The sequence below is a fragment of a genome, unplaced genomic scaffold (assembly GCF_019419815.1).
Source record: "Pyrus x bretschneideri cultivar Hongxiangsu unplaced genomic scaffold, Pyrus_bretschneideri_v1 Contig4, whole genome shotgun sequence".
Classification (NCBI taxonomy): Eukaryota; Viridiplantae; Streptophyta; class Magnoliopsida; order Rosales; family Rosaceae; genus Pyrus; species Pyrus x bretschneideri.
In genome coordinates this window covers 7743568-7766615 of record NW_025999723.1, presented here as the reverse complement: position 1 = coordinate 7766615, position 23048 = coordinate 7743568, and the positions used below count along the sequence as shown (strand labels likewise).

General features: G+C 35.4%; 3 protein-coding genes across 4 annotated transcripts; 2 read left to right on the top strand and 1 right to left on the bottom strand.

Moving 5' to 3' along the window:
- The first annotated feature begins 4512 nt into the window (after positions 1-4512).
- Positions 4513-5319, top strand: LOC103926661. The gene has a single exon (XM_009335475.2). It carries the CDS (start codon positions 4513-4515, stop codon positions 5317-5319), a length of 807 nt encoding a protein of 268 aa, XP_009333750.2.
- A 2863-nt stretch (positions 5320-8182) lies between these two features.
- On the bottom strand, positions 8183-13306 carry LOC103926641 (nucleolar complex-associated protein 2-like). Its single transcript, XM_009335456.3, has 13 exons — positions 13041-13306; positions 12643-12706; positions 12031-12139; positions 11878-11929; positions 11678-11778; positions 11449-11514; positions 10757-11287; positions 10288-10590; positions 9787-10110; positions 9477-9683; positions 8974-9063; positions 8799-8891; positions 8183-8605 (listed from the first exon to the last, which is right to left on the bottom strand). The coding sequence occupies exons 1-13, from the start codon at positions 13150-13152 to the stop codon at positions 8432-8434; spliced, it is 2226 nt and encodes a 741-aa protein (XP_009333731.2). The 5' UTR covers positions 13153-13306; the 3' UTR covers positions 8183-8431.
- A 5775-nt stretch (positions 13307-19081) lies between these two features.
- LOC103926662 (protein IQ-DOMAIN 3) lies at positions 19082-22738 on the top strand. 2 transcript variants are annotated; one of them, XM_048565495.1, is made up of 6 exons: positions 19082-19506; positions 20056-20146; positions 20242-20595; positions 20994-21224; positions 21406-21525; positions 21692-22738. In XM_048565495.1, the coding sequence occupies exons 2-6, from the start codon at positions 20072-20074 to the stop codon at positions 22388-22390; spliced, it is 1479 nt and encodes a 492-aa protein (XP_048421452.1). In that variant the 5' UTR covers positions 19082-19506; positions 20056-20071; the 3' UTR covers positions 22391-22738. The 2 variants fall into 2 exon arrangements, with proteins under 2 accessions (XP_048421452.1, XP_048421451.1); XM_048565494.1 differs by having other exon boundaries at positions 20239-20595.
- The last annotated feature ends 310 nt before the right edge of the window (positions 22739-23048 follow it).

Sequence of the window (23048 nt, the reverse complement as noted above, 5' to 3'; positions counted from 1 at the left end):
GTAAGAATGCTGGGCATGCAGACATATCTGTGGTGGACCGGTGAAACTACCAAGAGGAAGGGATTAGGTTAGGCTTGCTCATCAAGATATATTTATGGCTTCTATATATGCACATTGTTTCTTCTCAGTATGAATCAATGTGAATGGGACCTTTATATAAAAGAACATATGTCCGAATAATATATATATATATATGTTTAATATATAGAACGAGATGCTGGCCTCGAGAAGGGGAGTCGAAGACAAAATTCGAGTACTTGAATAAATGTGTTTAACTTACCGAACGTACAAATTCCTTGCATGTAAATATTATATATTTGTAACATATATAAGAACAACTTACATGAAATGAATTTACAATCTAATAATACATTATCATGTAGAGAAACACTTGCACATGATAGTACATTATTGGATAAGGGAAGTTACGTGGCGGTGAACTCGTTCTATGTAAATCATGAGATCCACACATAGATTCCCGAAAAATATGCAAAATTATGTGTGTTTATCAATTTTTACCTTTATCGATTAATTATGGGTAGTGCTATCAACATTTAATATTTTTTCTTGGAAAAATTAGTATCTGGTCTCTAGTTTCTAATATTCATTGACTAAGACCTTATCAGTTTTTAGATTTTGATCAAAGTTCGTAACATTAATATATTAATGAATTACATGTCAGGTACATAATTTTTATAAAAAAAATTAGTAATTGATTTAGAGTTTTAATACTCACACCCTTATTAAACCCCTAATTAGTTTTCTATTCAAACATTTCTAAAAATATAAAAAATAAAATTAGATTAAGTTTGTACCTCAATTTTTTATTCTTATATGTAACCATTCTTAAATATACCAATTTGTTATATGAAAACTGTAACTTTTTGTTAATATAAAATGTACCCATTTTTTATATAAAATTCATTCCATCTTTTCTCTATTCTATTTTTTATACTTATATGGGTACATTCTATTTCGTTGATTTGAGAATGTATCCATATCAAGTTTAATAGAATAAATTTAATAATGTTATTAAGCTTAATATCTTCTTTTTTTTTTCTTCTTTTTTTTTTTTGAAAAATGTACCCATGTTTTGGTACAACAATTTTTTGGTTAGTTTTGATGAATGTACCCATCTACATATGTGTATATATATATATATATATAGACACGATATATTGGTGAGTATAATTCATCTTTAATATTTTTAATCTCATAAATTATGGGTTTTATTTAAAATCTCATTAATATAAATAACTACAAATTTCATTTTTAATTTAAAAATATAATAGCATACATAGAAATACATTATTACACTAATGTCAAGGATTTTGATCAAAAATTAAAAACTACGAAGGTTTCAGTCAAAGAATATTGGTAGTTAGGGACCGCATCCAAACGAAGGTTTCAATCGAATAATACAGTATCATGTAGAGAAACTCTTGCACGTGATAGTACATTATTGGATAAGGGAAGTCACGTGGCAATGAACTCGTTCTATGTAAGTCTTGAGATTCACACATAGATTCCCAAAAAAATATGCAAAATTATGCGCGTTTGTCAATTTTTACCTTTATCGATTAATTGTGGGTAGTGCTATCAACATCTAATATTTTTTTCTTTCTTTGACTCATTTGTACAAGTTGTAACATCAATTTCCTTACTATATGAACCCTAATAGTAGATGGCGTTTCAAAAGCAACGTTTGAAGCGACTGAAGTGCCAGTAAGAATACCTTCAAGACCACGCAACGATTGCATTAGTTAACCAGTAAACAAGTTAACCAACAAATAAAGGTTGAACTAATTATACTTGCTTAACTGCTTCACTGGGATACGATATGCTGCTTAATTATGTTAACCTGATTTCTAAACTTGACTAGTCTTTTTCCTTTCTGACGAGTAGTTTTCTAGAAATAGCCACGAATCCGACCCAAATTTTGATGATATAAAACCAAACAATATGTACGACTTATTTGGACTTTAAGAGTTCGAATTTAATAAGCTAGTTTTTGCCTTTTTTGATGAACGCGTATTTGAACTTGCAATATTCATTCGCATGCATTGTCATATCTTCTGGAACTATTAAGTAAAAACCAATCAATTGAGTTTTATTTCTACCAACGAGAATAAGTATATTATCCTGTCACATGATGTTATTAAACTTTTTTATAATACATGTTGACGACATAGTTGATAATTCATGAACGTTGAGTATAATTGAGGGTAGTGTTATGCACGCTTCTTTTTATCTCTTGCATACTCTTGTTAATTTTTGTTCATTGATATCGATAAATACACGTGTTATAACATAAATTGTTAATAAACACCACATAACGTACACAAGAATGAATTCAAAATGTTTTCTTTCCTTCCAAAGTTTTAAAATGGCTATGATATTGGACATCGTTTTGACCTTAAGAAACAAATTTTGTTGGAGAAGTCGAAAACAGTGTTTTGCTAGCTAGATTTTCATTTTCTTCCATAAAATGTGGCATTGATTATGTACGTGGCTTCTTGACTACATTTATTGATCACTTTCGGTGCTTTGAAATATACCACAATTCTAGAATTCCAATTTAATCCACCTCCAGTTAAGTTTTTCTTATCTTTGGATGAGAGAAATTGTAATTTTTTGGTATTAAAAATGATTTATTTGTTTGTATTTGATTCAACATAATTTTTTTTTATGAAAATTTCCAAGGCCATAAAATGAGTGCTATACTACCATCAAAGTGGGGCCCATAGGTACAAGTCGCACATAAGAAAAACCCCTCATTTTCTAGCTCGATAACATATAATAATAAAAAAAATAATTAAAATAATATCATATTATTCTCCATTAATTAATGTTATAATTCATGTTTGACAAAAAAAAATGTTATCATTCATGAATACAAAATTTTTATTTTTATTATTATTATTATTATTATTATTATTATTATTATTATTATAAACATAAATGTATTGATTATTTATGTTATAACATGAAAATTAATAACATCTTTAGTGGGACAATCTAACAAAATTATATTTTAGTTGAAACACATAATAGACAATAGTGGTATTTTTTTATTTGTCTTCTAAATTTGTACGCAGCTGTCAATTTCTCCTTTGAACTTTAATTTGAACTAATTACCCTTTTGAACTTTTTTAATTAGCCAATTTCCCTTGAATTTTAATTTTAAACAATTACCCCCTTAACTTTTATAAATAACCAATTTCCTTTCCGGGCGTTATATTTTAAAAACTTTCATTCAATTTTCATCTATCCGATTTTTCATCCTTTTTGCCCTCACATAATTCTCATGTATTGTTTTCGTGATCAAGCCAGATGGAAAATTAGATGAAAACTTATAAAATCCAACAACATAGGGAAATTGGTTATTATAAAAGTTCAAAAAGATAATCGGTTAAAATTAAAGTGCAAAGAAAAAATTAATTAATTTTAAAAATTTTAAAAAATAATCGACTAAAATTAAAATTCAAGGAAAAAGAATTTACACAAAATACACGATCACACATTTAAATTAGATATCAAAACTCAAGAGTAAACGAATAGGTAATCATGAATTTTTCATTATCAAGTAACTAAGAGAATGGACCTTTAACTGATAATAACAAAACAAACCACATCATCATCTTGGTATAGCCGTCTAGGTTAGCTACATAGCCTCCTCCTCCTCGAGAAATTTTTAATTGTGACAGAAATACAAGTGATATATCACATGTTTTTATGTAAGTAGTGAAAAATTTTATTTTTTAAGTTATAAACTTTTTGACATACATATCTCACTATTTATGTAATGACACATGGTGTACTACTCTGTGTGACGGTTACATTGAAAAGTCTCTCCACCTCCTCTACGTTGACACAAATAGAATCAACCACGTGGTGACAAGAAAAGCATCCTCTCACGTATATAGAAGCAAACACAAACATCTAAACAAAGCACCGAAAGAAAAAGGTAATCACAAGAAATTAAATCTGCAGATAAAATATAAAAATTGATGATTATATTATTTAAACGTTAAAAAACATCATTTTTATTAATAATGCATCATTTAATTTATAAATTTTATCTTTAAAATTAATTTCGTTAGCATTACCCATAAAAAAATATTATCCCTTCGAACCCAAGAAGACTACAATACAATCCTCCAACTCTCACCCATTTTTTAATTTATTTCCCACACAACTTATTCCAAATAATACCTAACAGCTTGCTCTTTCTAGAAGAGCTAAGTAAATTCAAGACGTAGTGTCACGCCGTCTTGAAACTTTCATTTATTAATCCTTCTATTTTCCTATTTTATTTTGTGACTTTCCATCTAGAAGCCATCCCTATCAAAAGTTGAAAAATACCCCACAAAAGGCTCAAAGAATCTCAATTTTATTTATGAATATGCTTACTTACGAGCCTCTTATATATATCTGGGTACTTCTTGCTCTCTCTCTCCACAAACCCAGCTCAACAGAATACTTCCATTTCAATTTTTAACCCACCAAAAAATGGTTGCCCTAGAAACCCAGCAAAACCCAGCACCTCTGGAAGAAAAAGTAGAACAATTTCAAGACCAAGATCCCTACGAGGCAGAAGAAACCCTATCTCTCTGTGATCTTCCCACACACAGTGACTCGGCTCATTGGGAGGACTTCTCCAAAGATTACCAAAGCTCATCGTTCGACCGCTATGAAGACGATGACAACTTCTTCGAGTTCGTCAGCGAGGAGTTCACCTCCTCGACGTACCCAGCAGAGAAGGACATAATCTTTTGCGGAAAACTTATACCCTACAACAAAGAAGCACCAAACTTTGCAGCGGAGAAATGTCATCAGAAGACTCAGAAGATCAAGAGCCAAGAAACCGTAAACAAAACGAAAACGAAAAGCTTTAGCTTTTCGAAGAAAAAAGGGTTTTTTTGGTCGTGGAGATCTTGCTCTTTCCGCAAGATAACCAAACCCTCAAACACGGCCAAGACTTCGAAGCCGAAAAATCCCACATCGGTAAGTTACAGAAAGTGTGAGGTGAATAAAGTGTCTATACTTTCCAGCACGCCGTCGAGGTCCAAGTGGTATCTTTTGATGTTTCAAATGGCGAGGTTTCCGACGGAGATGGAGCTGAGGGACATAAAAAACCGGCAGAGCCGACGGATGCCGTCGACCATGTTTAGGTCATTTGATGAAGGCGGTGATGAGAAGGGTAATAAGGGAAGGAGTGATAGTAAAAGCAGGGCAAAGGGGTTGTGGAGGCTGTTGAGGGCGGTGGGGTGTAGCAATCCACATGCAGACGCCGTCGTAAAGGCAGGGCTTCTTTAGCTGGTGAGCTACAAGTTCCAGTTTCCACACGTGTAAATTAGAAGCTTGATTGGTGCTCAGCTCACGCGTGTGGGAGTTTTTCAGGAAGCCATGCTTGACCTTGCAAACTTAATTTGTGGAGGTGATGTAGGGACATCGTGTTTTGGATGTTCATTGTAATACACATGGGGATGGATAAGATAGTGACTTAAATATTCAATCACATTTTTGCAATATTAGAATCCTACATTTTTGTATTTTTTGTATATTTTTTTTTATTTTTTTGGAATGGAGGCATGAATATCACTAATTGGAACCCCATAACTAAGAGAATGACTATCATTACATTTACTTTAGTTATGTTGTCTAATAATGGCAACTGACTATGAGACGGGATCATGTCAGCTGATTAGGGCAGCGTCATCGTCCTCTTACACATTCACCAGTGTTTACATATTAAAGTGGTTTAGAATATGATATTGACAAGAATTGGTGGTTGAGTACATAATCTGGTTGAAAACTTGATCCAAGGGTCATAAATAATTCGGAGAGAATCCCGGTGATCCTTCAATCACATCCGTTCATCGTATATCATGTGGCCAGTTTTTTTGTCAGATACTGTTTATATTTAATTTTAAATAAAAAAATTTATAATGATTTCTAAACGTACGATGTATGATAAACGGATGTGATTGAAGAATCTCTAGGATTCTCACAAAGAGGATCTAGAGAAGATCCTCATTCCTCTTCATTGTTCAGAATATGGTATTGACAAAAATTGGTGATTGAGTACATAATCTGGTTGAAATACTTGATCCAAGGGTCATAAATAATTTGGTGCAATATCATGGCTTCGTTCATCTTCTCAAGCAGAAAAATATAGGGCTGAAGTACTTGTGATTTGGACAATTCTACAGAGGACCTCGTCGTAACTTATGCAATCTCTAATCGAAAAGAGCTAAATATAGCCCCGCTCATAACTATATCCTTACAAAAAATTATTTTTAAATAAACAGTATCAGACCATATTCATACATCAATTCTAACCGAATGGGCTAAATATAACCCGAAAATAATTGATTAGTTTTAATTTATATTTTAAATTTATTAGTTAATTTAATTAAACTATCATTGAATGCTTTCAAATCTAGCCATTAAATTTGAATCAATTATTGCAACTGAGGAGCTGGGTCCCAGAAAATGGGCTAAGAGGAGGCCTACATTTGGCCCTTTGGCCAAGTAATAATTTGGTAGGCTCTATATAATTATAACTCAACCATCTGTTGCAGATGAGTTTTTTGACAAATCAAGTCATTTTTTAGTAGGGGTGGGCACTTGGAACCGAAACCGAAACACGAACTAAATCGGACCGCACCAAACGTTTTGGTTTTGCGATTTTGAAACCGAACCGCAGTGTAAGAAACGACTTGGTTTCGGTTTTGGCTTTTGAAAACCGAACCGCACCGTAAATATTAATAAACATTTTAGTTGGTTGTTTGTTAGAGTCTATACAAACCACACTAAAAATCATCATTCAACCACACTAGAATATCATCATTCATCACTTTCTTTCTTTAGTCTTCGACAGAATATCATTGTCCTACATCAGATATGGGATACTATGCAAACGTAAATTGCAAGGGAAATAATGCATAGCTTTGTCATAGATTTGAGGGTGCAAGTCTATTTGTTGGGCGATTAATATACATCTGCCTTGGCATTGGATCATTGATGTTATCTACTGCACAGAGTATGTATGTAAACTTGCAAACCGTTCACTCATTTCTTCTTCCTAAGCCTTCAATTGTTGCGTGGCAATTGGCACCTAGCTAGCTAAAAGGCTGCTCTATGAGGACTTGTATTGGTTTTTAATGAGGGATTAGTTTCATTTCAAATATGGATTATGACATTTTGTAACAGTTCGGTTTGCTGCAGATATTGTTTCAATTTTAGATGAAAATAAATTATCAAAATATTGTCACTCAATGCCCTGATAGTTGACATGCTTCATTAATTAATGTATTGTGTGGAAACCAGAAAATGAGACAATTTATGCGTAGATAGGTGTCATTTTAAAATGTATATTTTCTTTTTAAAAACCAAACTGAAACCGTTTGAAATCACACTGAACCGAACCCAACAGTTTGGTTTCATTTGGGTTTTGGCTTCAAAACCGCATAGCAAAAAGTGTGGGTTTCACTCCAAACCACGCTAAAAACAAGAGGTTGAACCCCAACGAGCGGCTATGAGGATATTCGAAAGTCTTACCACTAAACCAACCACTCGTTAGTACCAGAAATCAAAATCTCGATCAATCTTATGCCCCCATACACAGAAAAAGGAGATAACAATGTATGTTGATAAACTTGATTGAAGGATCTGGCTCCAAGTTAATAATATAAAACAGACTTGACGCCCCTTAATAAAAACATTAAAATATAATGGCAGATAACGCGTTATGTGCGCCTAAATACACGTAAATACATGATTTATTATAATAATTTCATCATAATTACGGAAACACCCCAGATTAGTAGTGGTATTCATGTCAACGGGTATCAATATTAATTAACGTTAAGTAGCTTGCATTACTAACTTGGCCTTTGCCAAAGGCAAATGGGCGCCGAATGCCGGCCCTCTTACCCTTTGTACTTTGCCTCTTCTAGAACGATAGGCTACAAGGCAACACAAATATTAATAAGAAAATATGAACCCTAAAAATATAGCAGACTAGAGTCAACCAGTAAACTTGGCCAGCAAGAAAACGAAAAAAAGAAAGTCAACCATGATCATGCCTCTAAGATTCCCTATATAATGCTCTTTTCTTGATTATTTTTCTAAGTCAACGGGGAAGGGGGATACGAACTTAAGACATCTTCCAACATTCAGAAGAAAAACACCGTTTTCAAATCAATAGGAAAAAAAAAATATAAGAAATGCTTTGTCATCAGTAATGGGAGTTCACCTCTGCATGTATGTTAAACAAAACTTTCCTTACAATATTACAAGCAACAGACTAGATGTCTTTGTTTATATAGAGAACACTGACCTAAGATGTCTGTTCTGCCAAAAGGATCAAAACGGGCTCGGCGAGTCTGATGAAGGTTCAGAAATTGGTCTTTTCAGAAACGATTTACGATTCAGACTTTTCTTTTCTCCTCATCTTTCCTTGTCTGCCACCGTTAATAGACGCATTGGCTTTTCTTTTCTCCGAATGTTTACCATTGGCACCTTGAGTTACCTTGTCATTTTGAGGCCGCTTTGTTTTCTTTTGTGTTTTCTTGTTGATTTTCTCTACTTCAGAGAACTGGATCAAGTACCATCACAAGAGTAGAAATTTAATGAGATTGCTGAAAAAAGGGTTGATTCCAACTACCTGTACACCGGAAATGTCATTGTGCAATGGCTAAACTACCTCCATAGTTAACATTCAAGGTGCCATACCCAGTCAATCGTTAAAAGGTATAAGAACACAAAAAATAAGGTTATGTATGCTGCACCTTTTCAAATAGAGCCAAATTTCTAGAAGCAGCCTTGTCGATGATGCTTTTATAATATTGTGCAAACGGAGTATTGCCACTGTGCTTTTCTAGCTGCATGTTGACCATTTAACATATAAAAAAACAAGTAATATTCATTGAAGTCCAAAAAATAACAGTCGTAATGGCTGCAGACCTGGAGAAATGATTCTACAGATTGTTGATCTTTTGGTGAAAAAGGCACCTCGTCTCTCTTCTTCCGCACAAATTCAATGTTTTGCTCCACCTGCAGTGCAAGCAACAGAACCTTTTTATCACATGACCAATATTCCTAAACGCATTAACTTGATTGCCAGCCATGGAGGCCAAGGAAGCAGTTTATTAACAATGTTGGGGAGTTTGCAAAAGCCAACAAAGGAACCATTAATGTGTCACTGTCTTAGACATTCTTTGCCATATGATTTTTTACGATAGATGCCACAGACGTAAAATAATATAAGTACAGCCTGCATTTAAAGACAGCCCGCCCGAAATGTGGGACTCCACAGGTTTCCCGTGTTTATTGAGGTACAACCATCAAGCAAATTTCTACTCAAGAGGATAAAAGAGATCAATGTCTCTGAGTGTCCCTGAATCCGGAAAATAAATTCATTTTCAAGGAGATATGCAAGTAAAAGACTAAATCTTCTATGAGACTACCTGATCAATAAAGCGCTTCACTATACGCTTGAAACTCTCTATAGTAGTTATCTCGTGGAACTTCCTCAAGCGGACAAGGGGAATAGTCGCCAGATCAGGAAAAGAAATATGATAGCTCCACTGAGCAAAATGTGCTGAAAGCAGTTCGATAACAGATACAACACACTGTTCTTGAAAGTTCCTCGATTTTAACCAATTCTTTGGAAACTGCACAAAAAATATGGAATAACAATAATAAATCAAATCAGAGCAGATCGCATAACCCAATTCCAAACACACTTTTCTATCGGTAAAGTTACGAATTCCCAACCTTTACAGAACACATAATATTGGTGTCTTTTCCAGGTTTACCAACATCCTTGCCAATTTTATATTCCAAAATATCCACCACTAAAGAGGCAATAGGAATAAAAATTCCTGAGGAAGACGCGAGCTGATTTAACCATTGAATGCATTTGACTCTTAAAGGCAAATATCTAGGTCCAGAAAACAAGACAGCCACTCCGTTTATAATCTGAATTATCATAAAGAGCAAGGGCTGAAGATCATGATCAGGTATGTTGGCTGATATAAACGTAACCCATAGATCAATGCAACTAGTGTATTGCCAACCGCATATCTTCTTGACAGCTTCCTGGCCATAGAAAATCAGGCAGAACTTCAGTAAATATCATTGGTGAATCCGAAATACCATAACTTCTTATAAACTACACTCCCACACGCACATAAACATATAACTTGAAAGAGGAAAAAGCTCAAGTTTCAGAATTTAATTAAACAAGCACCAATAGGATTGAGTTAGTGGCAACACCTTCTTCTTTGTCAACAGACCCTGCTTCAGTATTTTAGAAAGTTGCTTGATGGACACGATTGCTTTACTAGATGCTTTCTGCAGATCCACAGAGCATAGCTCAACAAAGGAGTTCCTTAGAAACTGTACGTGTTGAAATATAACAGGCTCCATAAATTGGCAATGACCAATAAATGATTTATATGTGTTAATAAAGCAGGTGTCAAAACAATCAGAGCGAAACACAGATGCCACATCGCGTATGATGAGAAAGGATAGAGACGATATAGTCCCTTTCCCTGTTGCCCACAGATGAACAGCAAGCTGCAGTTTCAATTCAAAGTGTTAAGCATGAGTTGCATGACCTATATAACAAGCACGACGATGTATAAAGCATCTCTATACAGAATGATTTGGTGCTTTATATGTGTGTGTGTGTGTGTGTGTGTGTATTAAGTTTGAACTATTTTTTTCATTCATTTAGATATACCTTGATAAGTCTGCGGAGCAACGAAGGGAAAGCAACAAAAATTATCATAGAAGCTCTGATCCGTGCTAAGGAGAAGGCCAATATCTCAGAATCATTAACCTCATTCAGTAGTAAAAGGGTACTCCTCAAATACGATTTTATCAGTGGCTTAAGAGTATTCCATTTTGAATTCTTGCTCAAGTCCAAACTCTTCTCTTTCTTGGGATTGGAGGTTGATATCCCCAGTAGCCCCCTAAATACATTATCAGCCTCATTAAGCATGACCATCAATATCTTGCAAAAGGCTTCACTGTTCTGAATTCCACAACAAGAATCAGCATTAAAGACACTGGTTGTTTCAGCTCCATAGTGGCATGCAGCACGGTACCCATTTAATAGACTAGTAAGTGCAGGCACACTTTGATGCTCTTTGACTAGTTGACACAATGAATCAATGGCAGAGCTGGTCAACAACTTGCTTCCGTGAGTGTTAACACCATCAACATTCTCTAGCTGCATATCATCCTCGCTCATCTCATCCTCATCAGCATACTGTAACATGCACATGCATAATCGGAAGAAAGAAGGGACATCAAACAGCCGACCCAGATTACAGACGGAAATTAGGTTTGCAATATAAAACTGCAGACAAATGTACTGCTCCAAACAAAACTCAAAAACTGAAGCTAAATGCCACAATAGATATTACTTGCCTTTTTGTTTCTGAACTGTTCAGACCGCTTATTATAGTTTTCAAGAAAGTTAGAAAAATCTGGGTCCTGAAAATTTTCCAAGCAAACATGATCATTAAAAAGAAAAAGAAACAACTGGATGGGAGGTGGAGGAAGATAGTAGGTAGGATGAGCAGAAAGGGGTGGTAACTGGTAAAAGAAACAATCTTCTTAAGAACATGTACTTTCAAGTAATAACCATGACCATTACCTTTTCCTTCAATTTGTCTAATTTTTTCATTTTCTTCACAAGTTCAAGTTGAATTTCCCTGTTCTGCACAGATAAATCACTACCACTACTGCCAAAATTTCCTGCATATAAAGGTCATAAAAATGTAAAGGGGAGAGGAGAAGAGAAGCAAAATTAATATCGGAATGATACAAAATAAACAGATGGAATTATGACCTCACCTTCTTGAGAATTCTCAGTTTCACTATGAGCTAGATGCAGATCACTTGAGTCCTAATCAAACATTGAAAGAAAATAAAAATTCAATCCAAAAATTCCCAGCAAAGTGACTGAAGTTAAGAAGAGTTCCTGGAAAAAAAATGTAATTTCAATACCTCAGAAAGATACCCATCACTGTCTGAATCATCTCCAAACACATCATTCTCATCTTCGCTGAATATCGCATCAAGAGGAGTGTCTTCTATGTAGATTCCTTCAGTATTTCTGAAAACAATTTTTTGAAATTAGTGTGTCCGTAATGATGGTATGACACTATAATGCAGTTAAAGTAAACTACAAAATGAAAGTACATTGTGAAACTTAAAAACGCATTGGCTCCATTTGTGTCAATGGAAAACAGTTCAACACGAAAGTTTTCCGGATGCAAAATATCCTGAAGCTTATTTGACATGTAAAACGTTTCATGGGAGACATTTCCTTAGTTTTTCTTCTTCTTCAGGAAATGCTATCTTAAGGGAAGAAAACTTCTCTGACACTTAGGTTAGAATGTTAGATTGAAGCCTTCATCAAAACATAAACCAATATCTGACATATATTATTCTTCTGGAAAACTTGGTCTCCAAAGCTCTATCCTCCATCAACGGAAACTACTAAATGGCGGAAATTTAAAACTAAAAAAAGAGTAAAAGATACAAGTACTATATAAATGTCATTCGAAAATTATATGTTCAAGATCACGAAATGCGAAAAAATGTCCTTCTTTGTACCTTGCGTTAGACAACTCCACTGCGTCCCTTTTCTGTTCTTTACCACTATCTTCTTTCCCACCTTCTGCAACAATTGAATTAACATTTTTCCCCAACAGAAATCAGAGAAGCATGAAACAATCTCCAAATAAAGCGAAAACACAAAATATAACTAAAACCCACAAAATTCAACAAAGCCAAAACTCCATGCATTCAAAAACCAAAGCTTTCACATTTACACACACCATATCCCACGTAAAAATACAGAAATTCTAAACAAAATGTAACAACAACCCATGTAAGACCACACCAAAAGATGCAAGTTCTAATGCTTATTTATTTTCTACTCAACCGAAGTTTCAAACTTTCAATCCGAAAGCCCACATGGGTTTGCAGAGAGAGAGAGAGAGAGAGCATACTCTTGGAAGTTCTCCTTTTGTTGAACTTGGAATTCAACTTGCGGTTTTTTCTGAGAACGGACTGAAGATTCTTCTTCGAGAACTTCCTCGCCTTCTTCCCCAGCTTGCCCATGGCTGCTCACTTCTCTTCTGCAATGGACGAAGGAAGCTGCTTTGTATTATTTGCTTAAGCGCCTCAAGCCTCAAACAGTCACAGGGTACGAGCTTCCCTTCGTTTAACCTGATTTCGGCTTCCCCCCTCAATCGCAAACGGCAGAGCTGCGTTGGGCTGAAAGTCTGAGACCGGCCCGTTAAAAAGGTTTACACTTTGGACTCAGGCCTGCTTTAAACTCGCACAAGAAAATATGGGCCTAGCTTAAGATTGTTGCCCTTTGGGTGGCTTGACATATTATTTCATTTATTCTAAACTGTTATCGGCACTTCAAAAATCTTATTTTATACTTCTCACTGTATCTTTATTTCTAAATAAAGAAAGTCTGGAGTTAAAAACGAGAAATTTTTTAGTGTCAATAATAATTCCCTATTCTGAAATGCATTTTTAATCCACATCAGCATATTTGACAGTTTTTGGACATAAATAGTGGAAACATGGAAATGTGAAGCGAATTTTGAGTTTCAAAGAGTAGAGCATTGACTTTTGAGTTTTAGGAGACAAAGTGGGATCGAAATCTAATTTTAGGGAGCATAGCTAAAAATAAACCTTAGAAATACTCTAATTTTAGTTTTCCTTTGTTTAAAAAACTCGAGTGTTAATTTTTTTTATTCTTGATTTTTCCTGTAGTAACACATGTGAAATAAAAAATAGGGTAAAGTACAAAAAACTACCTCAACTATTGGTGTCACGACACTTTCATACCTCATATTTTAAAATTGACAATGTCATACCTCATCTTTAGAATTTGGTCCAATATTATACCTTTCGTTACTTGATCATTTACTTTTCAGTTAAATGCTGACGCGGCTTGATTCGGGGCCCACTTTCTATTAAAAAATCATTAAAATATTATTAAAAACTAAAAAAAAATTATTTAATAGTTTTTAAATATTAAAATAATAATAAAAAGTTAAAAAAATAAAATAAAATAAAAAGAAAACAACCCTCAGTTCGTCCCTCCCCCTCCCCCCCCTCCTCGCTCTTCTCCCCATCTTCATCTTCATCTTTTTCCCCCCACTTGCAACCACCCCCCCCCCCCCCCCAAAAAAAAAAAAATCCAATTTGTCTTCCCCCACACCCACCCCCCCCCTCTTGAGAGGGGGGACCTTGGGTTTTTTTTTTTCCTTCTTCTTCTTCATCCTCTTCTTTTTCCTCCTTATTCTTCTTTATGGGTTCCCCGGGGGGGGGGAGATAGAGGTGGGGTTTCAAAATTTTTTTTTAATTTTTTTGTTGGGTTGAAGATTAAGAAGGGAATAAGATGAAGATGGGGAGAGAGAGAGAGAGGGGGGAAGGGACTAACGAGGGATTTTGTTTTTAATTTTTCTTTTAGTTTTTAATAATTTTTATGAATTTTTTAATAGAAAGTGGATCCCGAATCAAGCCACATCAACATTTAACTAAACAGTAAACGGTCAAGTAACAGAAGGTATAACATTGAACCAAATTCTAAAGATGAGGTATGATATTGTCAATTTAAAAAAATGTGATGACACCAATAATTGAAGTAATTTTTTGTACTTTATCGTAAAAAATAATATGAGTTCTGTGTAAATTAATCGAATATCTAAAAATTTCAGGAATTAAATCAACTACATGGCATATAGTGTCATCATAATTGTAAGGGCATGTAGTGGTTAGTAAAAGAATTTCGAGCTGTCTAAAATACCTCCCTCATAAATGGACTCCACAAAGCACTCCAAAAGTAATGATGAAAATTGTGGAGTGAAGTCTGATCTTCTCAATTAATTAATATAATTAATTAACCAACCCCATCAAGACGAGATATTTTTCAGTGTAACCGGCATATAAAGTGGTACATCACGTGTCAATATACAAATTATGAGATATGTGTGTTAAAAAGTCCATAACTTAAAAAATAAAATTTCCTACCACGTACATAAAAACAAATAGTGTACCACCCGTGTTCCTATCACAATGAAAATTTTCTCCATCAAGGCATCTCCCTTTTCTTCACTTATGGGGAGTTGATTTCTGGCAGCCGTTTGGGGATGTTGGCTAGCGGTGGTTGGGAGGTACTGTTCCGACGGCGTCGGTGGTAGCAGGTGGTTAGGTTTTTTGTTTTCTTGTATTTTCTGTTTTTGGGCTTCAAATGATGTTTTGGGTCTTGTCTTATTTTGCTTAGAGTCCATATATTTCGCTTTATGCTTATCATGTAATTGAATTTTTGTGTATATTTGATCTGTTGGTGTACTTCGTTGACTTTTGCCTTGAAATGCTATTTCCAGTTTACCCAAAAAGAATTAAAAAAATAAGAAATTTTACAATGACAAGGAGCTGAATTGGATTATGGAATTAACCACTTTCCAACATATGAGTGAACAATAGATGTTTTTTTGTTTCAAATATTTAACTTCTTGTATATGCGTAGAAAATGCTACTTAAGTTAAGAATCAAACGTCTTGAGTTTGACTATTGTATATTATAAGAATCAAATTCACCAATTCAATAATTTACCAGTCATCGTTAGAATTTGATACTATATAATTGAACACAAGCTCAATTTTTTGACCTTTATACAATTTGTACACCACGTCATTGCACTAAGAAATTAAAAAACTTGTGAGTTGATCAAGAATTTGACTAGGATATTTGACAAATGTGGCAGTTAGTTATCTACTTGAAAGCTCTAACATAGTTATCTACTTGAAAGCTCCAACATAGTTATCCACTTGAAAGCTCCAACTAAATCAATCAATTAAATTAAACTATCACAAAGTCATAAGTGATTAGCATGACTTCATGTCTAGCACTCGAACGGAGTGAAGATCACTCAACGTGCACTCCAAATTCAGACTTCCATAATTGACAAAGATAAAGATTAAACTCATTACTCAAACATGTTTTTCAACATTTATTCCCAACTTTTTAATACAAATTGATATTAAGAGAGACGGAGCGAAACTAACTACAAAATCTTGATGCGGCTGGAACAAAACACAAAATATTCATGCATGTCTAAATGCTTTTAGTTGCTTAAATACAAAATCTCAATACATAAATAAACGCTCTTAATCACACAAAAACAAAAACTCGAAACCTAGAATGGATCAAGAATCAATTTTTATAGGATAATTCTGTTTACACACTTATTTTTACCTCTCACATACTTTTCGTATTTTTTGCCCATTAATATTCATCAATTATTTTGATCCAACGGCCGAAAATTAAAAAAAATGTGTGTAAAGTTAAAATATATGTGTAAATAACACTACCCTTTTTATATACAAGTTGGATACTGATCATGTGACCCACAAGGAGAAGAATATGTGAAGGCATTATATACAATTTCTACAGGCTGGCATTCCTTTTTCCTATGCTGGAAAAGAATTTGCATGGTATAAGTATGCCGTCACGCATCATTCAGTGTTATGAAATACTGTAACGTGCCATTTAGCGTCACTGAATCAAATACATGTAAACAAAAACTTACACACATCTTTATTATATTGACACAAAACGTTAGAGCATTCCCAATGAGGGCTTTATCCTCCATGAGGCTACTACATTTCTAGCCTTAGCAAGAAATTTTATCCCCAATAAGCCGAAAAATAGGGCTAGATCCACCACTGGGGCTAACAACTTTACTTCTTGGGTATCATAAAATTGGGCTACATCTAACCCCCAAAAAATAGTAGGACCCACAAAAAAGTAGCAACCCATGTGAGCAAAATTCTATCACTCGCCTTTCACTTGCGAATACACGTATACTCTTCTTTTATTATTTTTTAATTATTTTTTCTTACTTATTTTTCTTGCAATTTGGCTAATTAATGATTGTTTTAAATTTCATAAGAAGTAAAGTTTCAAATTGATTTAATGTTCATGGGTATTGATGCGTGAAATTTTCAAATAATTTTTTTTCAAAATTGTATGATACGAATTTACCAATTGGTGCTGGGTAAATTGTTATGTTATACGTGAAAATCAAATTATTTCGGAAGACGAAGTGAGGGTTTATTTATTTCAATGGATGAGATTGAGATAAGGAAATCTAATACAACGAACGATTCATAAGTGATGAAATATAACTTTATCACAATTTGAATTTTTTAGGTCGAAGGGTTCATAAATTTTTTTAAATAATACGTCCAAAAATCAACTTAAGAAAAACTAACACAAAAAAAAAATCATCACTTAATCAAATTGTTACATAAATAAATATAAATATCTACATATAGAACCCGAAAGATATAGCCTCTCATTGGGAGATATTCTTTTATAAAGCCTCAAAGATTCATCGAAACTCTAAAATAGGCTATATTCACCACTTTTCTAGTCTCATATAGAGCCCCTTATTGAGGATTCTCTTATTACAACAGTATACTCGTATCATACAAGTTGTTCTATCTTTACCGAGCTACAACTTACAAGGCTGTAAATAATTTAATAAGGTTCACGTGCAAATGAGGCAATTGGCATGTGACACCATCATTATTGCCACCAAATGATGCACTCATCTCTTAAAATTCTGTGCAGTGGTGGCCTGACCTCACCAAGTCACAAGTTGCAGGGACATTTTTTATAATAATTAGACTAATTAGTTGTTGGCATTTGCATATTTTATTGGCTAATGGGACCAACTCTTTGTACAAAAACTTTAACCTAAAACGGATATTGTAGGGCACAACTATTAGGGTTTTTCGGAGCACTATATATGCAGCTAAAAACTGCACAAGGTTAAGTTTTGTTTTTATTTCTTTGTTTCTTGTTTTATGTATAAACTATCATACATATGTAAGTTTGAGAAAGTGACCTTCCTTTGTTATAAAAAGAAGTCATTAATGTTAATTACTTAGATTACTTAATCATTAAACCGATCTCGTAATTATTTAGACAAGTCAATTTTCAGAGTTTGGACAATAAAAGAGCTGAGTATATTGAATTAGTTGAGAGTCGAGATTTATGGTTAAAGACAAAGACTGTATAGCCGTGAGATTCTGTCGTTTAGAGTTTGGACGATACAAAAGTTGGTGTTAGTCTATTTTCTCATTACCTTTACATAGCGGTAGAGGCAAAAATTGTTAATAGAGGAAGTAAATTGATGACAATGACTATTCTGTAGCTCCGCAACAACGTCTAAATATAGAAATGATCATCAGAACACAAGAATTTGGAAGAAATGATTTGGATTTGGCAAGAGGAATAAACTTGAAAATATTAAGTTTAATGTATTTGGAATAAGTAGAAGTAGTAATTTGAATTGGATTTAAAATGACTATATGCAAAGAATAATTTGAATCCATTTGCTTTCTTAATTTGTTTATTGTCCAAATCTTAGCATACATGGATTTGAATCTTTTAAATAAACAATTTTACGTTCTAATGTCAACCAGATTCCTAAATATGAAATCACTGCATCCAACCAAATTAGCTTTTGAGCTCATTTGGAAGTATTTTTAAAATCAGTATAAGCGTTTTTGATGAGAGTGTTTTTGAAACCTATCATTAGTTAAAATACAAGTAAACATGGGTAAATCACTTAAAGTGATTTTCGGAAGAAACACCTATAATTAATGCTTATTGCAAGAATCACTTCAAGTGCTTTTAGAATCTAAAAACACATTTATCAAAAATACTTTCAATCATTTTAAAAACACTTCCAAATGAGCTTTCATATTTTCCATAATCGAAGAAAATTTTAAACTTGACATGCAAGTTATACAAATCTTATACCAAATTGCTATCATTACCTCCCACTAACTTGAATATCAGCTCAAAAATTGTGATTAATTTGTATCCTTTTTTGGGTCGAATCGTATCGTTTGCTTGTAAAAAGAGCAACCCTTCATCTTTTATCTACGAAATTAACATATACTCACAATTAAGTTAAATCTGTGAGGCATGCCGTGTTTGGAGGAAGCAGAGGAAGTCGCTGTGGTTCATGTTGCAGCAGATAAGAACGATGGTTGTATCCAGAAAAAATCCTCAAAAATTAACTGCTAAGGGGTGCAGTTTGAAAGAGTAAAACAAGGGAAGAAGGGACAAAGACAGCGAGGTTGTTGTCTGTCGTCAATGTTGCTTTTTGTTTCTTACTAAAATAGAAACCCCAATATCTGTAGGCCCCTCCAAATTAACCCCTCCTCCATTCCCTCCGCTCCTCTGCAACATGTTCTGTTTTTTCGAACGTTGAAGCTTTCCTCACCAAATTATCGGGTCCCCCCTCTCTCCCCTCCACCCTCTCTCTCACACTCCCAAATCATAAACTCCTTTGGGTACTTTCTGTTTTTTTTCTTTTTTCAGGGGAGAGGTAGTTCCCGAAATTCACAGAGATCTGGGAATTTTCGAGCAGAGGTACTGGAAGTGTGTCCTTTTTTTTTTGGTTTTTGCCTGTGTTTTTCTCATGCATTTGTCCTAAAATTAACTTGTGGGCTCTGTCATTTTGTCACTCTCTCTCTCTAAGTTGCTGCTAGTAGGATTTTTTATCTGGGTTCTGTGGAATTTTTTGAAAATCTTGCAGTTTTGCAATCTGGGTTTTGGACCATTTATTGTTTGCATTAATGGATAACCGAAAGTTTGCACCTTTCTTTGTTGGGTTGGCAGCTTTTTTGTTTATTATTGTCCGTTGTTTACCCTTTGTAATTAGGTTTAGGAAGTTATCAATTGTGTTGAGTGCGTGTTTAATTAGATCTCTGCATATTAAGACACAGATTTCCCACCAAAAAGTCAGAATCTTGAGGGTTGAACGTTGACTTTCAAGTTCCAACTTTCCTTGTCCACTGTTCCTTTGAATTTCTGGGTTATTTGAATTTAAGCATTTGAGAAATTTCATAACTTTTCGACCTTTTCGTGTTCATTGTATTGTGTGCGTCTAAAATTTCATAAATTTGTTGTTTTTGGCAGCATGCTTTGCTAGAAAATGGGGAGGAAAGGGAGTTGGTTTTCTGCATTGAAGAAAGCCCTCACCCCTGATCCAAAGGAAAAGAAAGACCAGGTTTGTTTAATTGGTTTACTTTGATCTTACATCGTGGTTGTATCGAAAATTAATACGAGTTTCTAAATGAAACGTTTGTACTTTCATGCCAGAAGACTCACAAGTCAAAGAAGAGATGGTTTGGGAAGCACAAGAATGAGGATGCGGTATCTTCCTGGGAAAAAACCGCATTTATTATCCCTGCCTCCGCCCCTACCCCCGCCCCTCCTCCTCCCCCAACTCCGCCTCCCAAAGAAGATGTCAAATTAGCTGAGGCTGAGAATGCACAGAACAAACATGTTTACTCTGTGGCACTTGCTACCGCTGCAGCTGCAGAGGCAGCTGTGGCTGCTGCTCAGGCTGCCGCAGAGGTTGTTCGCCTTACAGCTGTGCCCATGCCCCGTTACCCTGGAAAGTCGATGCAGGAGGTTGCAGCTATCAAGATTCAGACTGCATTCCGAGGGCACATGGTATGTTTTATTTGGCTATATTGCTCTCTAGTCCTATTTGGTTTATGTACTTTTGGAAATAAGATGTTTGATTTGTGATAATATGTAAAAGTACTAGAGGATGGTGTGCCTAGTTGTATCGAAGCAGTTGAACTTTCGCTTGGTTGTTCAACTTGAACATGACGAGGGATTTGGCATTCTATAGAATAGGCCTCGAGTTAACTGACTTACCTCTTGTGAGAAAGATCTGATTTTTTTGAATTAATGCCTGCATTGATCAAGGTCAGCTGCCATCTTATAAGGGGACGTTGAATTTAGTAAAGCAGTAAATAACGATCTATTATAATAACTCCAATGCATTTATTCTCCGGCCATGAGCTGTATGTGTTAAATGAGGGTTTGTTGTATGTGATTTTCAGGCACGAAGGGCGTTACGAGCTTTGAGGGGGTTGGTGAGGTTGAAATCATTGCTACAAGGCCAATCTGTTAAACGGCAAGCAACTACAACGTTAAGATGCATGCAGACTCTTGCTCGTGTGCAGTCTGAGATTCGTGCAAGGAGGATTAGAATGTCCGAGGAGAATCAGGCTTTCCAGAGACAGCTCCAACAGAAACAAGAGAAAGAGCTTGAGAAAATAAAAAAAGATTCTGTAAGTTCCCCCAATATTTTATGTTTATATGAGTTGTCCATGAGCTCTCCTGTACAATCATGCCCGTTCAGGTTTTGCTTCCATCTTCTGTTCTTTGAGTTCATCAATTTGTTTCGGCCTCTAGTTTTATATTTATTTCAGGCGTCTTCAATTTTGTGATATGCTAAACTCGTCGTGATAGATGGGAGAAGATTGGGATGATAGCATTCAATCGAAGGAACAGGTCGAGGCAAGGCTACAACTGAAACAAGAGGCTGCTATGAGACGAGAAAGGGCGTTGGCTTATTCATTCTCTCACCAGGTGGTGTACTTTTCCGTTTTGATTATTTTTACAGGATTACAGGAAGCCTATCGTTGGCGATTTTTGAATTCTGATTTTAGATTCTGCTGTGATGAATCTCCTTATTCTTTTTAATATATTGAATTAACCATCTACCTGAAACTGACCCAATAAATCTCTTTGACAGAAGATGAACTCTTCGAAATCTGCACACCCGACCTTTATGGATCCCAGCAATCCCCACTGGGGTTGGAGTTGGTTAGAGAGATGGGTGGCTGCAAGGCCGTGGGAGAGCCGAAGTACAGCAGACTTCAATGACCGGGCCTCCATGAGGAGTGCAGCAAGCCGTGCCTCCATGCCAGTGGGGGAAATCACCAAAGCTTATGCTCTTCGTGATAAGCCTTCTCCTAGGACCCCTACTGCCCTAAGATCAAGCAGGCCTGCCAGTCGCCAATCCCCTACAACTTCTTTCTCCAGGGCACCATCATCAGCATCAGTAACCGGGAGAACCCCAAGAGGATATGGCTGGGGTGGAGATGAGGACTCCAGGAGCACACTCAGCATCCAGTCAGAGCGCTTCAATAGGAGGCATAGCATCGCAGGATCCTCTGTCAGAGATGATGAGAGCCTTGCAAGCTCGCCTTCAGTTCCAAGTTACATGACACCCACAAAATCAACAAAGGCCAGGTCGAGGTTGGCAACCCCAAGCTCAAACCAGTCAGAGAAGAACGGGACACCATCAGAGAAGGGATCAGTGACCTCTGCAAAGAAGCGGCTGTCATTCTCTGCATCCCCAGCTGGACCAAGGAGGCACTCCGGTCCTCCTAGGGTTGATTCTAGCTCCATTAAAAGCCCTCCAGTGCACGAGAGGAAAGGCAGCAGGTAGCTAGTGATCAGTCTAGTGTGAGAGAGTGCATGTAAAATAAAAGCAAGCTTAAGCATGTAACTTAGGTAGATGTCGTTGAGGTGAAGAAGATTGAATAAAAGATTGGCCAGGGCTTTGTTAGAGGGTGGAGGAGGAAGAGAAGAGAGGAAAAATCAACCGGTTTGTGATTTTCATGTCTGTTTCAGTTGTCTTCACGATTAATGTCAACATTTTTTTCTTCTTCTCAAAAACCTTTGTGTTGTTGTGTTTCGGGATCGTCATTTATAATGTTGTAGCATAGGAGGATTGGTTTGTAGGGTTGAATGTTGGTTCATGGTAGCAGAAATATGGTTTCTTTTGTTGTGTGCAGATTGCTGTCGTTTTTTGATATCTTTTGACTCATCACTTGCTTGAGTTTTCAGTGGTATAGATAGTGTTGTTTTTGCCCTTTTCTTTTTGTTAAGCCTCTAAGATTCATCAACACAACCATGAATCTCGTGGGTTTGGAGCTTTTACCTCCTCAAGGCTTCTTTTTCGGAGAAAAACTTCGGTGGGAACTGCCATGCTAAGACTTTTTTTTCGGAAAAAAAACTTCAATGGAAATTGTCGTGTAGCATGGCTGGTTTGAAGTACACACTTTAGAATCAACGACGGTGAATGCCCCATGCAGTTGAACCCT